The sequence below is a fragment of the Vombatus ursinus genome, unplaced genomic scaffold (assembly GCF_900497805.2).
Source record: "Vombatus ursinus unplaced genomic scaffold, bare-nosed wombat genome assembly UNPS02014820.1, whole genome shotgun sequence".
Lineage (NCBI taxonomy): Eukaryota > Metazoa > Chordata > Mammalia > Diprotodontia > Vombatidae > Vombatus > Vombatus ursinus.
Genome location: NW_020954598.1, coordinates 23,053,222 through 23,067,788, shown reverse-complemented (window position 1 = coordinate 23,067,788; position 14,567 = coordinate 23,053,222). Strand labels below are relative to the sequence as shown.

Here is a 14,567-nt window from a genome sequence, read left to right as displayed (position 1 = left end):
AAACCAAAGCCTGGCCTGTTCCACGTCATTCTGAGAAGGTCACCCTGAAAGCACTTCTCCCCTGAGTAGCCAGGGGCTCTGTGCTGGAGAAAGCAACAGTCTCCTCTGTGACCTTCTCCCGTTCACCAGCAGTCAGGAACAGAGGCTGGGGAGCCTGGTTCATGTTCACCTCCCAAGAGCAGCCCCTGCAGAAGCAAAGAATCAGCTCCGACCTCTTCCCTCCTCCCCGGGTGGGTTCGGACACCAGCTAGGGGTACGTGCGTAAGAGCACAACTGAGGCAGCAGGTATGGTCTTATTTAATTATCTCTAATATTAATCTTCTTATAAAATCAACACATACATCTATTCCAGAAAGTCCCCTTCCCTGTTTCCCTCCCACTCCAGCATAGCTAAGGTGCGGGAGGGTGGAGACTACACTGAGTATGTGTTAAGGCCTGGGGGAGGATGGGGCCCTCCAGGTTAGGGACCCCCTGCGGTTCCATCCTGCAGCTCACTCCGAGGGAGACGGAGTGGTTGGTCAGTCCTGGGGAAAAAGCAGCTGGAAGAGAGGGAGATAGGACTCCCCAGCCATTCACTCCTCAGCCTGGGGAGCCTCTGAATTCCCTCCTTCCTTGACATCATTGTGACATCGATACCTCCCCCCGAGGACAGCCAGGCACAAAAGGTAATCAATCTTCCCGTGGCCCAAATCAAACCCTGGCCCAGCAGGAGAGATGGGCAAAGGGGAGACAGGAGGAGAGAGCTGGAGGAAAGGGGAGCTGAGGGCAGAGGGTTGAGGGGAAACCAGGGCAGCCCTCCCACCCTGATACCTTTATTTGGTTTTGACATTAAAAAAATAAAGCAGAGGCCCCCCGGGGAGCCAGGCCACCTTGTTTCTCTATATAAAAACCGGGATGAGAGCAGCCTCCTCCACCTGCCCCAGGGCGGGGGGAGGCCTTGTGCTTATAGCACGTCTGCACGCTTATCCCGTACACGACTACGCGCTTTTGTCCGGGCTTTGAAGGCGGCTGAATTGTAGAGGTGCTGGAAAAGAGAGGAGAGGCCATTTAGAAGCAAGCAAGGGTGGCGCTTTCCACAGGACCCCAAAGAAAAGGCCGGCTAAGGATGAGGGAGAGCACGGCTGGTCTCCTTGAGAAGGGGAAGCCCAGGCTCTCAAGGTCCTCCCACTCCTCCCAACCCAGCGGCCCTCTTGTCAAACAGGACAAACTGGGGGGAAATGGCACAGACGGGTTTGAGGCAGAACGAGAGGGAGCCAAGACAGGGGTCAGGGCCAGCTACAAACCTTCTCAAAGCGGGAAATCTTGCTGGCCTTCATGGCAGCAGCGTCCAGCACCAATACCGGTCCCAGGTCAAAGATGTCTCGAAGCAGCTCATTGTTCTGGGAGAACCAAGGGGACAATGTGAGCCAATGAAGTCCCGGGCCTTTGCGAGATGGGGGAGGGCGGATGGGGCAGGGGAGGGTCCCGCTCCTTCTGACTTATCGCCTAGGACAGTACCTGGAGGTGGTGGAGGACACCAGAGCCTAAGGTCTCCTTAAATGCTGCATATGTCCGGCGTCGGACCCAGCTGTCCACATACATACATTCCAGTCCAAACTTGATTGTCTCTTCCTGGCACTCTCCAGTCTAGAGAACACGGACCAGGGGAAGGCTGTTAACCCCCAGGAACCAGTTCTCAGCCCCTTCTCCATGCTGGAGGAGGGGAGGGGTTGAGGTCCTTAGTGCTGAGCTCGTGGAATGTGTGTTATAATGGTCTGGTTTATGCCTCCCTCCTCTAGTAGGCCATGGGGGCAGAAACCATGTCTTCCCTACACTTTTTCTCCTCCCTTGAGACAAGCCCAGTGCACCCAGGAGGTGCTTAAACAATATTTGTCCAAAGAATGCCCTTCTATGCTGACAGTGAGGGTGGCTGGGCACACAAGATGGCCTGAGGAGCAACCCCACAGGACCAGAGAGGACAGAGACCTGGGAGGGCCCTCAGAGACCATCTGGCTCAGGCCCCTTGTTTTAAAGAAGCAGAAACTCAGGTCCAGAAACATGGAGTGGAATGGATATGTTCCCAGAGCGGGGGGACGGTTCCACGAGCTTCTTTGTTTCTCCAGCATCTAGTACATCACTGGTGCTCAGTAAACATTTGCTATTGTTGGGTTTAGTAACTCAACCAGGATCACACGGATCTGAACTCAGGCCCCTATACCAGCTGAGGTAATTCCAAAAAATCATGGAGAGGAGGAAAAATTTGGTGTCGATAACCAACCACCCCCAGGGCTCCGTGTCGGCTCTGTGTGCCTGCACATGTGTGTCTGTGTGTACGTGCACATGCATGGACATAGGTCTGTGTGCAAGAGCGTCCCCACCTCGATGAAGTGCAGCACATCCCGGAAGATGGAGCGCTGTTTCCGCCGATCAGCCTTGGCCCGGTACTTGTTGCTGTCCGTGGCCAGGGCTCGGAGGGTGCTGCACAGGGTATCGGTGTCCTCATACAGGAAGTCCTCCTGAAGGAACATTTGGACACGGCGGCTTGGGGCAGTCCAGCTTTACCTAATCCCCCCCATCCCACCTCACAGAAGTGGCCCCAAGACTCTACAGGTGGCCCTCGCCCTCCCAATCATAACAGGGCCCAAACTTCCCCTCCTGGTCCCACCCGCCACTCCCGGTACCTCTAGGTCTCGGCCCAACTCAAAGAGCAAGGCGATAGTCTCCCCTGCTGCGATGCGAAGGTGCACGCTGTCCCTGGAGAGGAGCTGGGGCAGCTGGGGCAGCTGGCTGTGCAAAGGCAGGCGGCACCGAGTGAGCTTCCCTCACCCCGCAGACGGGCAAAAGCTCCTTACTTGCTACAGGGACTCAGGGCAAGAGGCAAGTGCGTGGGCTCCACTCAACCTCGCGGCTCCTCATTGCCAGTGTCTGGAAACCTCCACTCCCTCGGTGGTCCCCCCCTTCCCCTCCTGCCAAGCAGCTCAAGAAAATGGGAGCCATATCCTGTTCTATTTCCCTGCAAGAGGGCGAATCTGGGCAATACAGTCTGAAGGAAAGAGCACTGCACGCCGTGTCAGAAAACCTAGCTTTGAATCTAAGATTTTCCACTTAAAAGCTCTCACCCTTGACAATCCAATTCTATTTACAACAGAAATTCAGCTCTCATTGGGGCAGGACTGCATCTAGACCTAGCCCCTGAGGTATGAGATGATGAAATGAGCACTACCAAGGACGAGGAGAAGGACCAGAGGGGTCTGTCCACTAGCCCTCCTTCGTCCCCCCATAGCTTTGCCTACCTGTCCAGCACCCTGCTGATGTGGGAGCCAGGGCAGATTGTAAGGAGTAAGGCCCAGGCCTGGAGGGCACAGCAATGCAGGGCTTGAAGGGGTGCCAGGGCGGAGGATGACTCCTCCCTACAGGCCCCACTGAAGATGCCCTCGAGGCAGGCCAGACATGAGATGAGGTCCTGTGGGAAGACAGAAGCCCAGGGCAAGGAAGGTGTCAGAGAGCTTGCCTGCCAGCTTCATCAGACCTCCGTTCGAGCAAAAGTCCAGCCTGGGAGGCCAGTCGTCCACACCCCAGCACCAGTAAGGTGGCCTAAGGTCGGCTGAGGTGAGAAGATGCTCTGGGCTCTTGAAGGGAAAAGGGAGCCGAGACAGGGTGAACTCACCTCCACATCAGCAGCAGCAATGTAACAGCACATCCCGAGGGCTGTGGCACACTGCAGGGGAGAGCAGGTCAGGGGGTCAGACTCTCTCAGGATTCCCTCAATAACCCAGGCCTCAGAAACACAGGGCTGACCCCAAGCCAGAGAGAAGTCACCTCACCTCTGGGCCTCAGTTTCCTCATCTGTAAAATGAGGGGGTTGTACTCATGACCTATGACCCCATGACCCCTATAATCCTATAATGCTAGGACCCCATTTTGGCCAGTTCCTAACTCTAGCCCGAGCCCTAGCCCTTAGGGCTTCCTCCCTTCTGTCTCCCTACATATCAGCCAACTCCTTCCAGTCTGAGCCAGAGGAGAACCAATGGGATAGACCGTATTCAATTTAATACTTAGGAAGTCGAAGTGTCAGACAATCCTCTTTTTCTGTTTTGTGCATAAGGAAGCATTCAAGTCTGTTGACACTGGTCAAGTTCATCATAATAAAAAAGAATTTTTAAAACGAGCCAATGGAAAGGGAGGTTGTGGGGCACTCAAGGACACCGGGCTCCGTCTAGACCCTGCCTTCTTCGTCTCTGCCCAGGAATATAAACCAGCCATGCCCCGTTACCCAAGCCAGTCTAAGAAAAGGGCCATTGAGGGGGAAGAAGATAAGGAGGCATCCCCTCTGTCCCGACCCCTAGGCTCGGTAGAGGGTCAAAGGCCATCTCTACAGGGCACCCATGGAGGACAATTATTCTTCCAACAGATATCTGTCAACAGCCTACTCTGTGGAGAGCTCTATGCTAAACACAGGAGAGAACAAAGCTGAGGTAGGCCTCGGTCCCTGTGTTCACAGAGCTCAAAGTCAAGGAGGGGAATAAGATGTCAATCAGAATCACGGCATCTCAGAGCTGAAAAGGGCCTCGAAGGCCATGCATCTCAGCCTGTAGCTGAATCAGGATCCTCACTCTAATGTGTCTGCCAAGTGGCCAACAGGCTGCTGCCAGAAGCTGTCCAGAGCTACGGGACTCTCTCCCTAACGCCCCAGGCAGCATGGCACCCGTCCTGTGTTTAGCCGGTCTCCTCAGCTTCTGGACCGGGTTTTTCCTTTCATTGAGCCAAAACCTGGCCCTGGGCAACGCCTCCCAGTTGCTCCTCCCATTTCTGCCCTCAAACTGAATCCCTTGTCCATGAAAGAGCCCTTCAGACACGCCGCCGGCGACCAGGCCCCACCTAAGCTCATAAATCTCTTGCTTTATGAAGAAACACATTTTTTTGCCCTTTTCATCATTAAACTGCTCCAGAGGGAGGAGGCACGGACAGCGTGCTGTTCAACAGCCACGACAACCTGCCCCTCTCAGGCTGGCCATCCCCAAGATCCCATGGCCCAATCCTGGACATGACAGGATAAGGACAAGTGAGAAGAGGGCTTCAAATCCCCCTTCTCCTCTTCCTTGGGTGACTCTGGGCAAGCTCTGGGAGCCTGTGTGTCCCCCTTTCCAAAACAAGGGGCCTGACAGGCTGGGGCCCGATGACTGCAGTCCCTAAGCTGCGCAGGCCTAGAGAAAGGAGGGGAGCCCTGGGGGGACAGGAGGTGCTCACACTGTGCCGAGCTCCAAGGCTGGCGGAGGTATCAGTAAGGATGCTGACGAGCAGGGGCCGCAGGCTTCGGAAGAGCTCCTCTCCCTCGGGCCCTGAACCCATCTGAAGGCACAGGAGGGTCAGCACAGTTGCAGCAAGAGACTGTTCCTCTCCTTTCCCTGCAAAGGAGGGTGGGAAAGCCCTCATCAGTCACCTAATGGAGAGCCCAGGGACCTCAGGAGAAGGCTGACCCCCGGAGCCCCACCTCCTACAGACTACCCCCATCCCCCCACCCCCAGGCCCAGGCTGCCACAGGAGCCCCGAGGCCTGGCCTCAGGCAAGCGCAGTTGGGGCAGTGTTGGGGTGGGAAGGGCCGGAAGACCAAGTCGAACCTTTCTTGAGGCACTTTTCGAGGGAGTCTGTGAGGGTGAGGCGGCGCTCCAGTACAAAGTCCAGGAGCACCCGGGAGGAGAATGCCAGGCGCAGGCTCTCCAAAGCACCCAGCCTGGTCTTGGCACTAGAGGAGAATGAGGATGGAAGGGTGAGCCCCTGGGGCTCATCCAGACTGGGAACAGAGTCACACGGGGCAGAAGCCTGAGCTGGGCCCCAAGGGTCTGGACAAAGACTGGGGAGTCGAACATAAGCGGGGAGGCCAGCGTCCAGCCGAGAGAGGTACGGCAGCGACCTCCCCGGGAGAGGATGGGGCCTTCACATGGATCAACCTGACTCCCAAAGGGAAGACGGGAGGGATGGAGGGGCTGGGCCACGGCAGCCATGCTCCTCCCCACACAAGCGGGCACCTCTTGTCGGCCACATCGTCCACGCGTTCCTTGAGCTTCTCTTCCAGCTCCTCTTGCTGGGCCTGCTCATCGACTACTTCATTGCCTGCAGGCCCCACCGCACAAGAGCCTGTCAGTTCCCGCGCAAGCCCCCCAGGGCCCTCCCCACTCCCATCCCCCTGCCCCGGCCTCGCCTTACCTAGGCTCTCCTCGGCAATGCTGGCACCCTCACTTGTACTGCTGTAGTGACTCAACACTTCACTGGTCGCTTCATCATCACTGGAGGGAGAGTCGGCCTGGGTACCGCCCCGAACTCCTGGGAAGGGCCAGAATGGGAGAGGTCAGCCTAGGGCTCACAGCTTTGGGATTGAGATCTTATAGTCCAACCCCCTCATTTTACAGATGAGCAAACTGAGGTCCAGAGAGGTGAATCCCATGCTCCAAACCTCTCAGCAAGTATCCACCCCAGCTGGCTTCAAAATCACGTCCTGTTTCTACAACCAGTTCACTTAGGAACCCACAAAATCAAAGAGGCTGTGATTGGAAGGGCCCTTGCTGGGCTTTGAATTTTACTCTCCCTGCCTTCCTCCAAGCAACGGGGCAATGCCAACCCAAACATCCCCGAGAGCACATGAGGCCTCGCCAAAAGAGAATACATTAAGTTCTGGGTTGGGATAGAGGAAGTCCTCTTGAACAAGAGTTGTTTAAAGGCTCAAACTCAACCAAAGCCCCCAGTATCCAGGCAGAATTTCTTATCCAGGAACCCAATGCCATTCAACGCCACTGTGCATCCTTAAAGAACCCACAGAGACACCCAAAGGCTACAGCTTGGGGAAGGGCCTTATGAACAGCATTTCTGGAATATGAGGCCTCTAATGGCCAGGAACTGGTGCCAACTAGAAGCAATCAAGTCCTTTCCAAAGGAATACCATCTGACCTTTGTCTCGGTTAGAATACCTACGTCTTTCAAATCTGGCATAGGGCCTGCCCTAATGTAGTTCATGGTGAATTTATGAAACTGCCAAGAGATGGCATGAGTTCAAAATATAAATGTGATAAAGATGAACTGACATTGATTTAATGACAACAGATCCCCAGTGGGCTACCAGGGGAACACCGAGACACTGGGGGAAGGTCTCTAACACAAGACTGACATGGTACTGTGCCTGTGGCCTATCTCAGCGGAGCATGTCCTGATTTTCTTAAAAGGTTCCCAATACTGTTCACCACCATTTCTCCTTCTACTTGAAGGCTCAATGCTCAGCCCCTATCCCACCAGAGCAAGACTCTTTCAGCACTTTTTTTTTTTTAATTTATTTTTTTGTTTTCAACATTTACTTCCACAAGATTTTGAGTTCCATATTTTCACCCCATCTCGCCCCTCCCCCCACCCCAAGATGGCATGCATTCTGAATACCCCTTCCCCTAGTCTGCCTTCCCTTCTATCTCTCCCCCCCTTCTCTTATCCCCTTCCCCTTCAATTTTCCTGTAAGGCAGGACAGATTTCTGTACCCTATTTCCTGTATTTCTTATTTCCCAGTTGCATGTGAAAACATTTTTTTTAAACATGTGTTTTTAAAACTTTGGGTTCCAAATCTTCTCCCTTCCTCCCTCCCCACCCACCCTCATTGATAAGGCAAGCAACTAAATATAGATTATATATGTGCAGTTATGCAAAACACTTCCATAGTAGACACGCTGTGAAAAACTAACTCTATTTCCCTTAATCTTATCCTGCCTCCCCCATTTATTCTATTCTTTCTTTTGACCCTGCCCCTCCTCAGAAGTATGTGCTTCTGATTACCCCCTTTCCCAATCTGCCCTCCTCTCTATCATTCCCCTACTCTCTTGTCCCCTTCCCCCCCTATTTTCCTGTAGGGTAAGACAGATTTCCACACCCAACTGAGTGTGTATGTTATTCCCTCCTCAAGTCAAATCCTACGAGAATAAGATTCACTCATTCCCTCTCACCTTCTCCCGTTTCCCCTCCACTGTTAAGAGCCTTTTCTTTTTTGTTGTTTTTTTTTTTTTATGGGATAATTTACCCCGTTCTACCTCTCCCTTTCTCCTTCTCCTAGTATAATCCTCTCTCACCCCTTAATTTTATTCTCGAGATATGACCCCTTCATTTTCAACTCACCCTGTGCCCTCTATCTATCTAGCTATATCTATATACATACATATAATTTTTTCCCTCCAACTACCCTAATACTGACAAAGGTCTCATGAGTTACAAATACCATCTTTCCATGCAGGAATGTAAACAGTTCAACCTTAATAAGTTTCTTATGATTTTCTCTTTCCTGTTTACCTCTTCATGTTCCACTCGAGTCTTGTATTTGAAAATCAAATTTTCTATTCAACTCTGGTCTTTTCATCAAGAATGCTTGAAAGTCCTCTATTTCACTGAATGACCATTTTTTCCCCTGCAGGATTATACTCAGTTTTGCTGGGTAGGTGATTCTTAGTTGTAATCCTATCTCCTTTGCTCTCTGGAATATTATATTCCATCCCCTGCGGTCCCTTAATGTAGAAGCAGCTAAATCCTGTGTTATCCTGATTGTGTTTCCACAATATTTGAATTGTTTCTTTCTGGCTGCTTGTAATATTTTCTCCTTGACCTGGGAACTCTGGAATTTGGCTACAATATTCCTAGGAGTTTTCCTTTGAGGATCTCTTTCAGGAGGAGATCGGTGGATTCTTTCAATTTCTATTTTGCCCTCTGGTTCTAAAATATCAGGACAGTTTTCCTGGATAATTTCTTGAAAGATGATGTCAAGGCTCTTTTTTTGATCATGGCTTTCAGATAGTCCAATAATTTTTAAATTCTCTCTCCTGGATCTATTTTCCAGGTCAGTTGTTTTTCCAATGAGATATTTCACATTGTTTTCTAATTTTTCATTCTTTTGGATGTTTTACAGTGTCTTGATTTCTCATAAAGTCACTAGCTTCCAATTGCTCTATTCTAATTTTTAAGGAAGTATTTTCTTCAGTAATCTTTTGGACTTCCTTTTCCATTTGTCCAATTTTGCTCTTTAGGGCATTCTCCTCATTGGCTTTTTGGACCTCTTTTGCCATTTGGGTTAGGTTATTTTTTAAGGTGTTATTTTCTTCAGTATTTTTTGGGGTCTCCTTTAGCAAGCTGTTGACTTGTTTTTAATGATTTTCTTGCATCACCCTCAGTTTTTCCTCTACTTCTCTTACTTGTTTCTCAAAATCCCTTTTGAGCTCTTCCAAGGCCTGGGACTGATTCATATTTTTCTTGGAGGCTTTGGATGTAGGAGCCTTGGCTTTGTTGTCTTCTTCTGGTTGTATGTTTTGATCTTCTTTGTCACCAAAGTAAGATAATATAGTCTGACTCCTTTTGCACTGCTTACTCATGATCCTGGCCAATTACTTGAGTTTTAAACTCTTTGTTAAGGTAAAAGTCTGCTTCCAATGTGAAGAGCATACTGTCTCATGCTTTGGGGGGCTGGTACAGCTGTTTTCAGAGGTACTTCTAGGGACCTATAAATTTGCAGTTCTTCCAAGGTGCTATGATAAGGGGCAAGGTGTTTCCTCTCCACTGCCACAACAAGCTTCAGCACACCAGCATTCCTCCTCGCCCCAGGACCGTCCCTCAGAACTGTGACCCAGCTCCAAGCATCGGTAAAGCAAGAGATTTCTGCCTCAGCACTGGCAAAGAGATCCTTATAATCCCACTCTGATCAGCCACTCGATTCCCCCTCAGTCTGTGGGTGCCGCTGCCCCGAAGGCATGCTCGGGACTTGCAGCTGAAATCTAGCTCCTCTCTCACCACAGTCGCAGACTTTTCCCACTGACCTTCCACGTTGTCTTTGGTGTTCCTGGGTTGAGAAGTCTGGAAGCTGCCACAGCTGCCCATGATTCGGTCATCTGAGGCCTGCTCCAGGGTCTCTGCGGCCTGCGTGCCCACGCCGAACTGCGCTCCTCTCCCCGCCCAGCACGATACACCTTTCCAATCAACCATCCAGGCTGTCTTTGGCTGGAAATTTGTTTCACTCTGTCTTTTTGTGGGTTCTGCTGCTTTAGAATTTGTTTAGAGCCATTTTTTTAGGTATCTGGAGGGCTTTGGGAGAGAGCTCAAGACAGTCACTGCTTTCCCTCCGCCATCTTGGCTCCGCCCCCTCTTTCAGCACTTCTTAAACTGTGGGTCTCAACCCCATCTGGGCCTTAGAGTCTAAGGGACTCTCATTCACCTGGTACTTAGGGGTGATGGAGGAAAGGGGCTGGTTTTCTACAATATCCAAAAACAGACACCCATGCTAAGGGGCGCTCCTGACCGCCATTGCTAGTGGACTTCGAATGGATCTGTCTCTGATAGCACGTGCAGCTCTCATCAGATATCCCCTCCCTCTGTCACCTAATAATGGGAAACTAAGGCCCTAAGCAGAAACAGAAAGGGCAGGGTAGCAATAGGACTGTTTCTAAGGGCACTTGCCTCACAAGACTGTTATAAGAAACATGAGATGATGTATGTAAAATGCTTTGAAAACCTCCATGTGCTATATAAATGTCAGCTAAGGGATTTGACAGAACTAACCATTTGGTGGAGGTGACAGGAGCCCTCATCTGGGATGAAGAGTTCAATTAGACCTAACTGCCCCAAGGCCCCAGTCTCCTGGCTCCAGGACCCAGGGCAATGTGGTCACACCCACTTCCTTCCCAAACCAAAGAAAAAAGACCAAGGGAGGAGAAAGGCTCCAGCAAAGGGCTGCGTGGAAAGCCAGTCTCTCCAGTTCAGGCCTGCTTGTCAGCCCCCCTTGCCTGCCTGACATTGGAGAACCGTAGTTATAGGGGCATGTTCAGGCCCAACCTAGCTAGGGTAATGGCTCCTTTGCCCTCCCACAGCAGCTCCCAAGTCTCAGCCTCATCTGCCCACCTTTCAGGCACCCACCTTTTGGTTTTCAGGTGTTACCAAGAGCCCAGATGCCTCTAAGGGTATTCAATTCTGCTCTGATGCTGGGTGGGGTGGGGGGAGGTGTTGACAGTGAACAATTACACTGGATTCTCAAAGTCAGCCACTAGACACTCCCTAGAAGTCCTTGGACATGGAGTTGCCATCTTCCGGAATACCACAGCTTCCTTAAGGCCCCAGAGGGACAAATTACCTAATACCTGCCCTGTACACACTGGGTGTGACCTACAAGTTCAGGGCTGAGCAAACACATTCTCTGATCCTCTATGGTCTACAAAAGGAACCAAGCCTAGAGGGCCTCCCCCTAGCCTGGGAGAGGAGATGGGACCTCTGAGTGCTGACACCCCAGCACATTCACATGCCCCGAGAAGGCCAGAAGGTAATACCAAGGCTTCAGCCTAGGAGCTCCCTCTTCTGCTGAGGTATCAACAATCGTCTGTGGCCAGGCCCCTCTGGTCTCCAGGACAGCTCAGGGGTCAGCCCACTTAGAGCTTTCTCTTGGGGCTCTGCTGGTCAAGGTGGGATCCAGCCTCACTGGGCAGGCTATGGAAGCTTCCTAGTAGAAGGTGAGAGAAATTCCCAAGTCTGTCTGTGTAAGGTGAGAGGAGGCTGGAAAGGAGGCAAGCCCCACCTCTCCTTCCTCAAGGAGTTTGTAGATCACATCTCTGGGGACTTGGGGACTAAGGAAATGACCAGGCTGCCTTGAGAAACAAGGGAAAGCCGTGTGCTGAGGGAGCGGGCCTTGGGAAACCAGCATCTTTTCCTTCCAGTATTCAGATACTAAATTTACTTCTTCCTCTCGCCTGAAGGCAGAATAATATAGTGAGAAGAGTATTGGCTCCGGAGTCAGAAAAGCTGGGTTTGAATCCTGACTGTTACTACCTGTGTGACCATGGACCAGTACCTTCCCTGTCCAGAGCCAGTTTCCCCATGTGAGGCTGGACTCTGGAATCCCTGCACACTCTATGATCCAGTCACCATGGTCTGAACCTAGCCTGAGAGAAGATAAGTGTTGGGACAGTCACAGGACTCCCAAGAGCTCTATTTATCACACTCCACAGACTTTCCAGCAAATGCTGATAAGGTAGGCAGTCACCTTTCTGCCTCTCTAAGACATCCCTGGCCGCAGGACCAACCAGCTCCCCAAGAGTGAAGGAGCAAAGGCTCTAGTACCTGCTCCCACAGACCCTGCCACAAATGCCCCCACTTTCCTTTCGTATCAACCACTGATTCGCTTCCTGGTCTCCACCCCTGAAAGGATTAGGGATTGGCAAGGGCCAGGAAACCGGCACCATACTGCACATGCAGACCTGGTCCAGCAAGTTTCCCAGCAAGTGGGAAGTGAGCTGAGTAAGAAAGAAAACTTTGGATTCAGAAGATCAGGGTTCAACTCCCAGGCTGCTATTTACCAGCTGTGTAATCATAGTGGGGGTGGGGGTGGTGGTCAAGAGCCTTGGCTCCAACACTTACTAGCTGGCATGTGACTTCCTCTCTCTAAGCCTCAGTCTCCTCATTTGTAAAATGGGGACAATTCCTTCCTCCCCAGGGTTGTTGTGAAGAAACATCTTTGTAAACCTTAAGGCTGTTATTATTAAAAGGTCAAGTACTGAAGGCACAACTGACCTGGGTTGGAATGCCAGAAAAGAAAGGCACAGGATGTCAGAGGTGGAGAAGACAAATGTCTACGTTAGAAGACTGGTCTTAAAGCCCAGTTCTGCCATCTCCCAGCTATGTGAGGAAGATCCATCCTTAGACACCATGTGCTACAGTCTCCATCGTTTACAGACAGAGAAACAGAGATGTTGAATGGGAAGTAAACTTGTCCTCAGCCACGTGGGCTCTAAGTGTGTGTAGGTAAAGCTAACACTGAAACCCAGGTGTCCTGCCTCCCAGCTCAGGCTTCCTTCCTCTACACCAGCCCCATAAAAAAGGCTGAAGTTCAGCTTCCACGTGGCTCTATTTTCCACGGGCATGTGCCTAGAAGCCTAGAACTGAGAAGCCACACGATACCTCTAGAGGGGAGGAGGGGAGGAAAGGAGGAGGAAGGACCGGGAAGGAGGGGAAGGATTACCTCCTCCCATGAGAAGCCCACTGACCACAGCTCCCCCAAGGCAGATCCAGGGCCACAGGTGGCTTCACAGGAATCCCTTGGGCTGCCTGCCCTACTCAGTTCTCATTCCCTGGACAAAGTCCTATCTAATTCCTACCTATTCACCCCAAGAGAGACTGCGCCTCCAACCTCTTCTCAGATTCTCCCTCCCCCTTCATGCCCTATAATACCAGGCACTCTTTTCCATAGCCCTCTCACACTTGCCCAGAGGGATCCCCAGAAACTCCAAGACCCCAGTCTTACCTCTCTGTTCAGCCCTCTCAAGACCCTCACACAGATTCCCCAAGCCTGCTTACGCCACCCCTGTCCTGATCCTACAGTCCTCTAGAGCCTCTCTAAGCCCTCTTATACCATTTCGATCCTGATCACCCCCAAAGTGCTCCAAACCCCTAAACCCCTCACACCACCCCTGTTCTGATCATACCCACAGTCCTCCTGATGCCCCCAAGCCCCTCGCACCACCCCTGTCCTGATCATACCCACAGTCCTCCAGACTCCCCAAGTCTCCCACACCACCCCTGTCCTGACTATACCCACGGTCCTCCAGACCCCCCCCAGCCCCTCACAACACCCCTGTCCTAAACATACTATGCCCCTCTCACAGTTGTCTAGACCCCCCAAGTTCCGCTCACGGTCCTCCAGATCCCCCAAGCCCCTCACACCACCCCTATCTTGACCATACCCACAGTCCTCCAGACCCCCCAAGCCTCTCACAACACCCCTGTCCTAATCATACCCACGGTCCTCCAGACCCCCCAAGCCTCTCACACCACCCGTCTTGACCATACCCACGGTCCTCCAGACCCCCCAAGCTTCTCACGCCACCCCTGTCCTGATGATACCCACGGTCCTCCAGACCCCCCCCAAGCCCCTCACACCACCCCTAGCTGGTCATACTGTGCCCCTCCTCAGTCCTTCATACCCCCTCCCCCAAGTCCCTCAACCCCTGCTCAAGGCCCCAGGCTCTCCAGCCCCCTCCTCACCCTGCCCTCAACACTCTTCGTTAAGTCCCGAACCCTAAGATCCCGCCCCCCGGCGCCCCTTCCTCAAGCCCCGCCCCACCTCTCCTCAAGCCCCGCCCCAGCTCCCAGGCCCCGCCCCCGGACCCTCGCACTCACCCCCACCTCGGCGCTGTCCTCCCCTCCGGGGCGCGTGTCCCTTGCGGGCGCGGGGCATGCCGGGCCGGGCAGGCGGCGCGCGGGGGCGCGGGGTCAGAGCCGGCGGGGACTCGCGTCGGGGTTCGCGCTCCTGGGCGCCAGCGCCAGCGCGCGCCGCAAAAAGACAGGCAGAGGCCGGAGGCAGCACGCCACGCGCGCCACCATCTTCGCTCAACTCCCCTAGTTGGTCCCACCCCTTTCAGCGTCCCGCCCGAACCGCTAGGGCCGCTGGGACACCGAGTCCTCCCGGATCCCCGCCCCGATGGCTCCTGCAGGCCTCCAGGGAAGGCCGAACCACATTCCCCACGGGGATCCGCGCGACGCTCTGCCTTTCCACGCCCTCCCCGACCCGCGAAACAGCGAGGCATCTCGGGAAATGG

At 52.8% G+C, this 14,567-nt stretch overlaps 1 protein-coding gene across 1 annotated transcript; it reads right to left on the bottom strand.

Moving 5' to 3' along the window:
• Positions 1–279: 279 nt before the first annotated feature.
• IFRD2 (interferon related developmental regulator 2) lies at positions 280–14,235 on the bottom strand. The gene is made up of 12 exons (XM_027837244.1): positions 14,149–14,235; positions 6,184–6,300; positions 6,006–6,090; positions 5,598–5,722; positions 5,227–5,384; positions 3,647–3,697; positions 3,273–3,442; positions 2,661–2,766; positions 2,358–2,495; positions 1,498–1,626; positions 1,284–1,379; positions 280–1,024 (listed from the first exon to the last, which is right to left on the bottom strand). The coding sequence occupies exons 1-12, from the start codon at positions 14,204–14,206 to the stop codon at positions 944–946; spliced, it is 1,314 nt and encodes a 437-aa protein (XP_027693045.1). The 5' UTR covers positions 14,207–14,235; the 3' UTR covers positions 280–943.
• Positions 14,236–14,567: the final 332 nt, after the last annotated feature.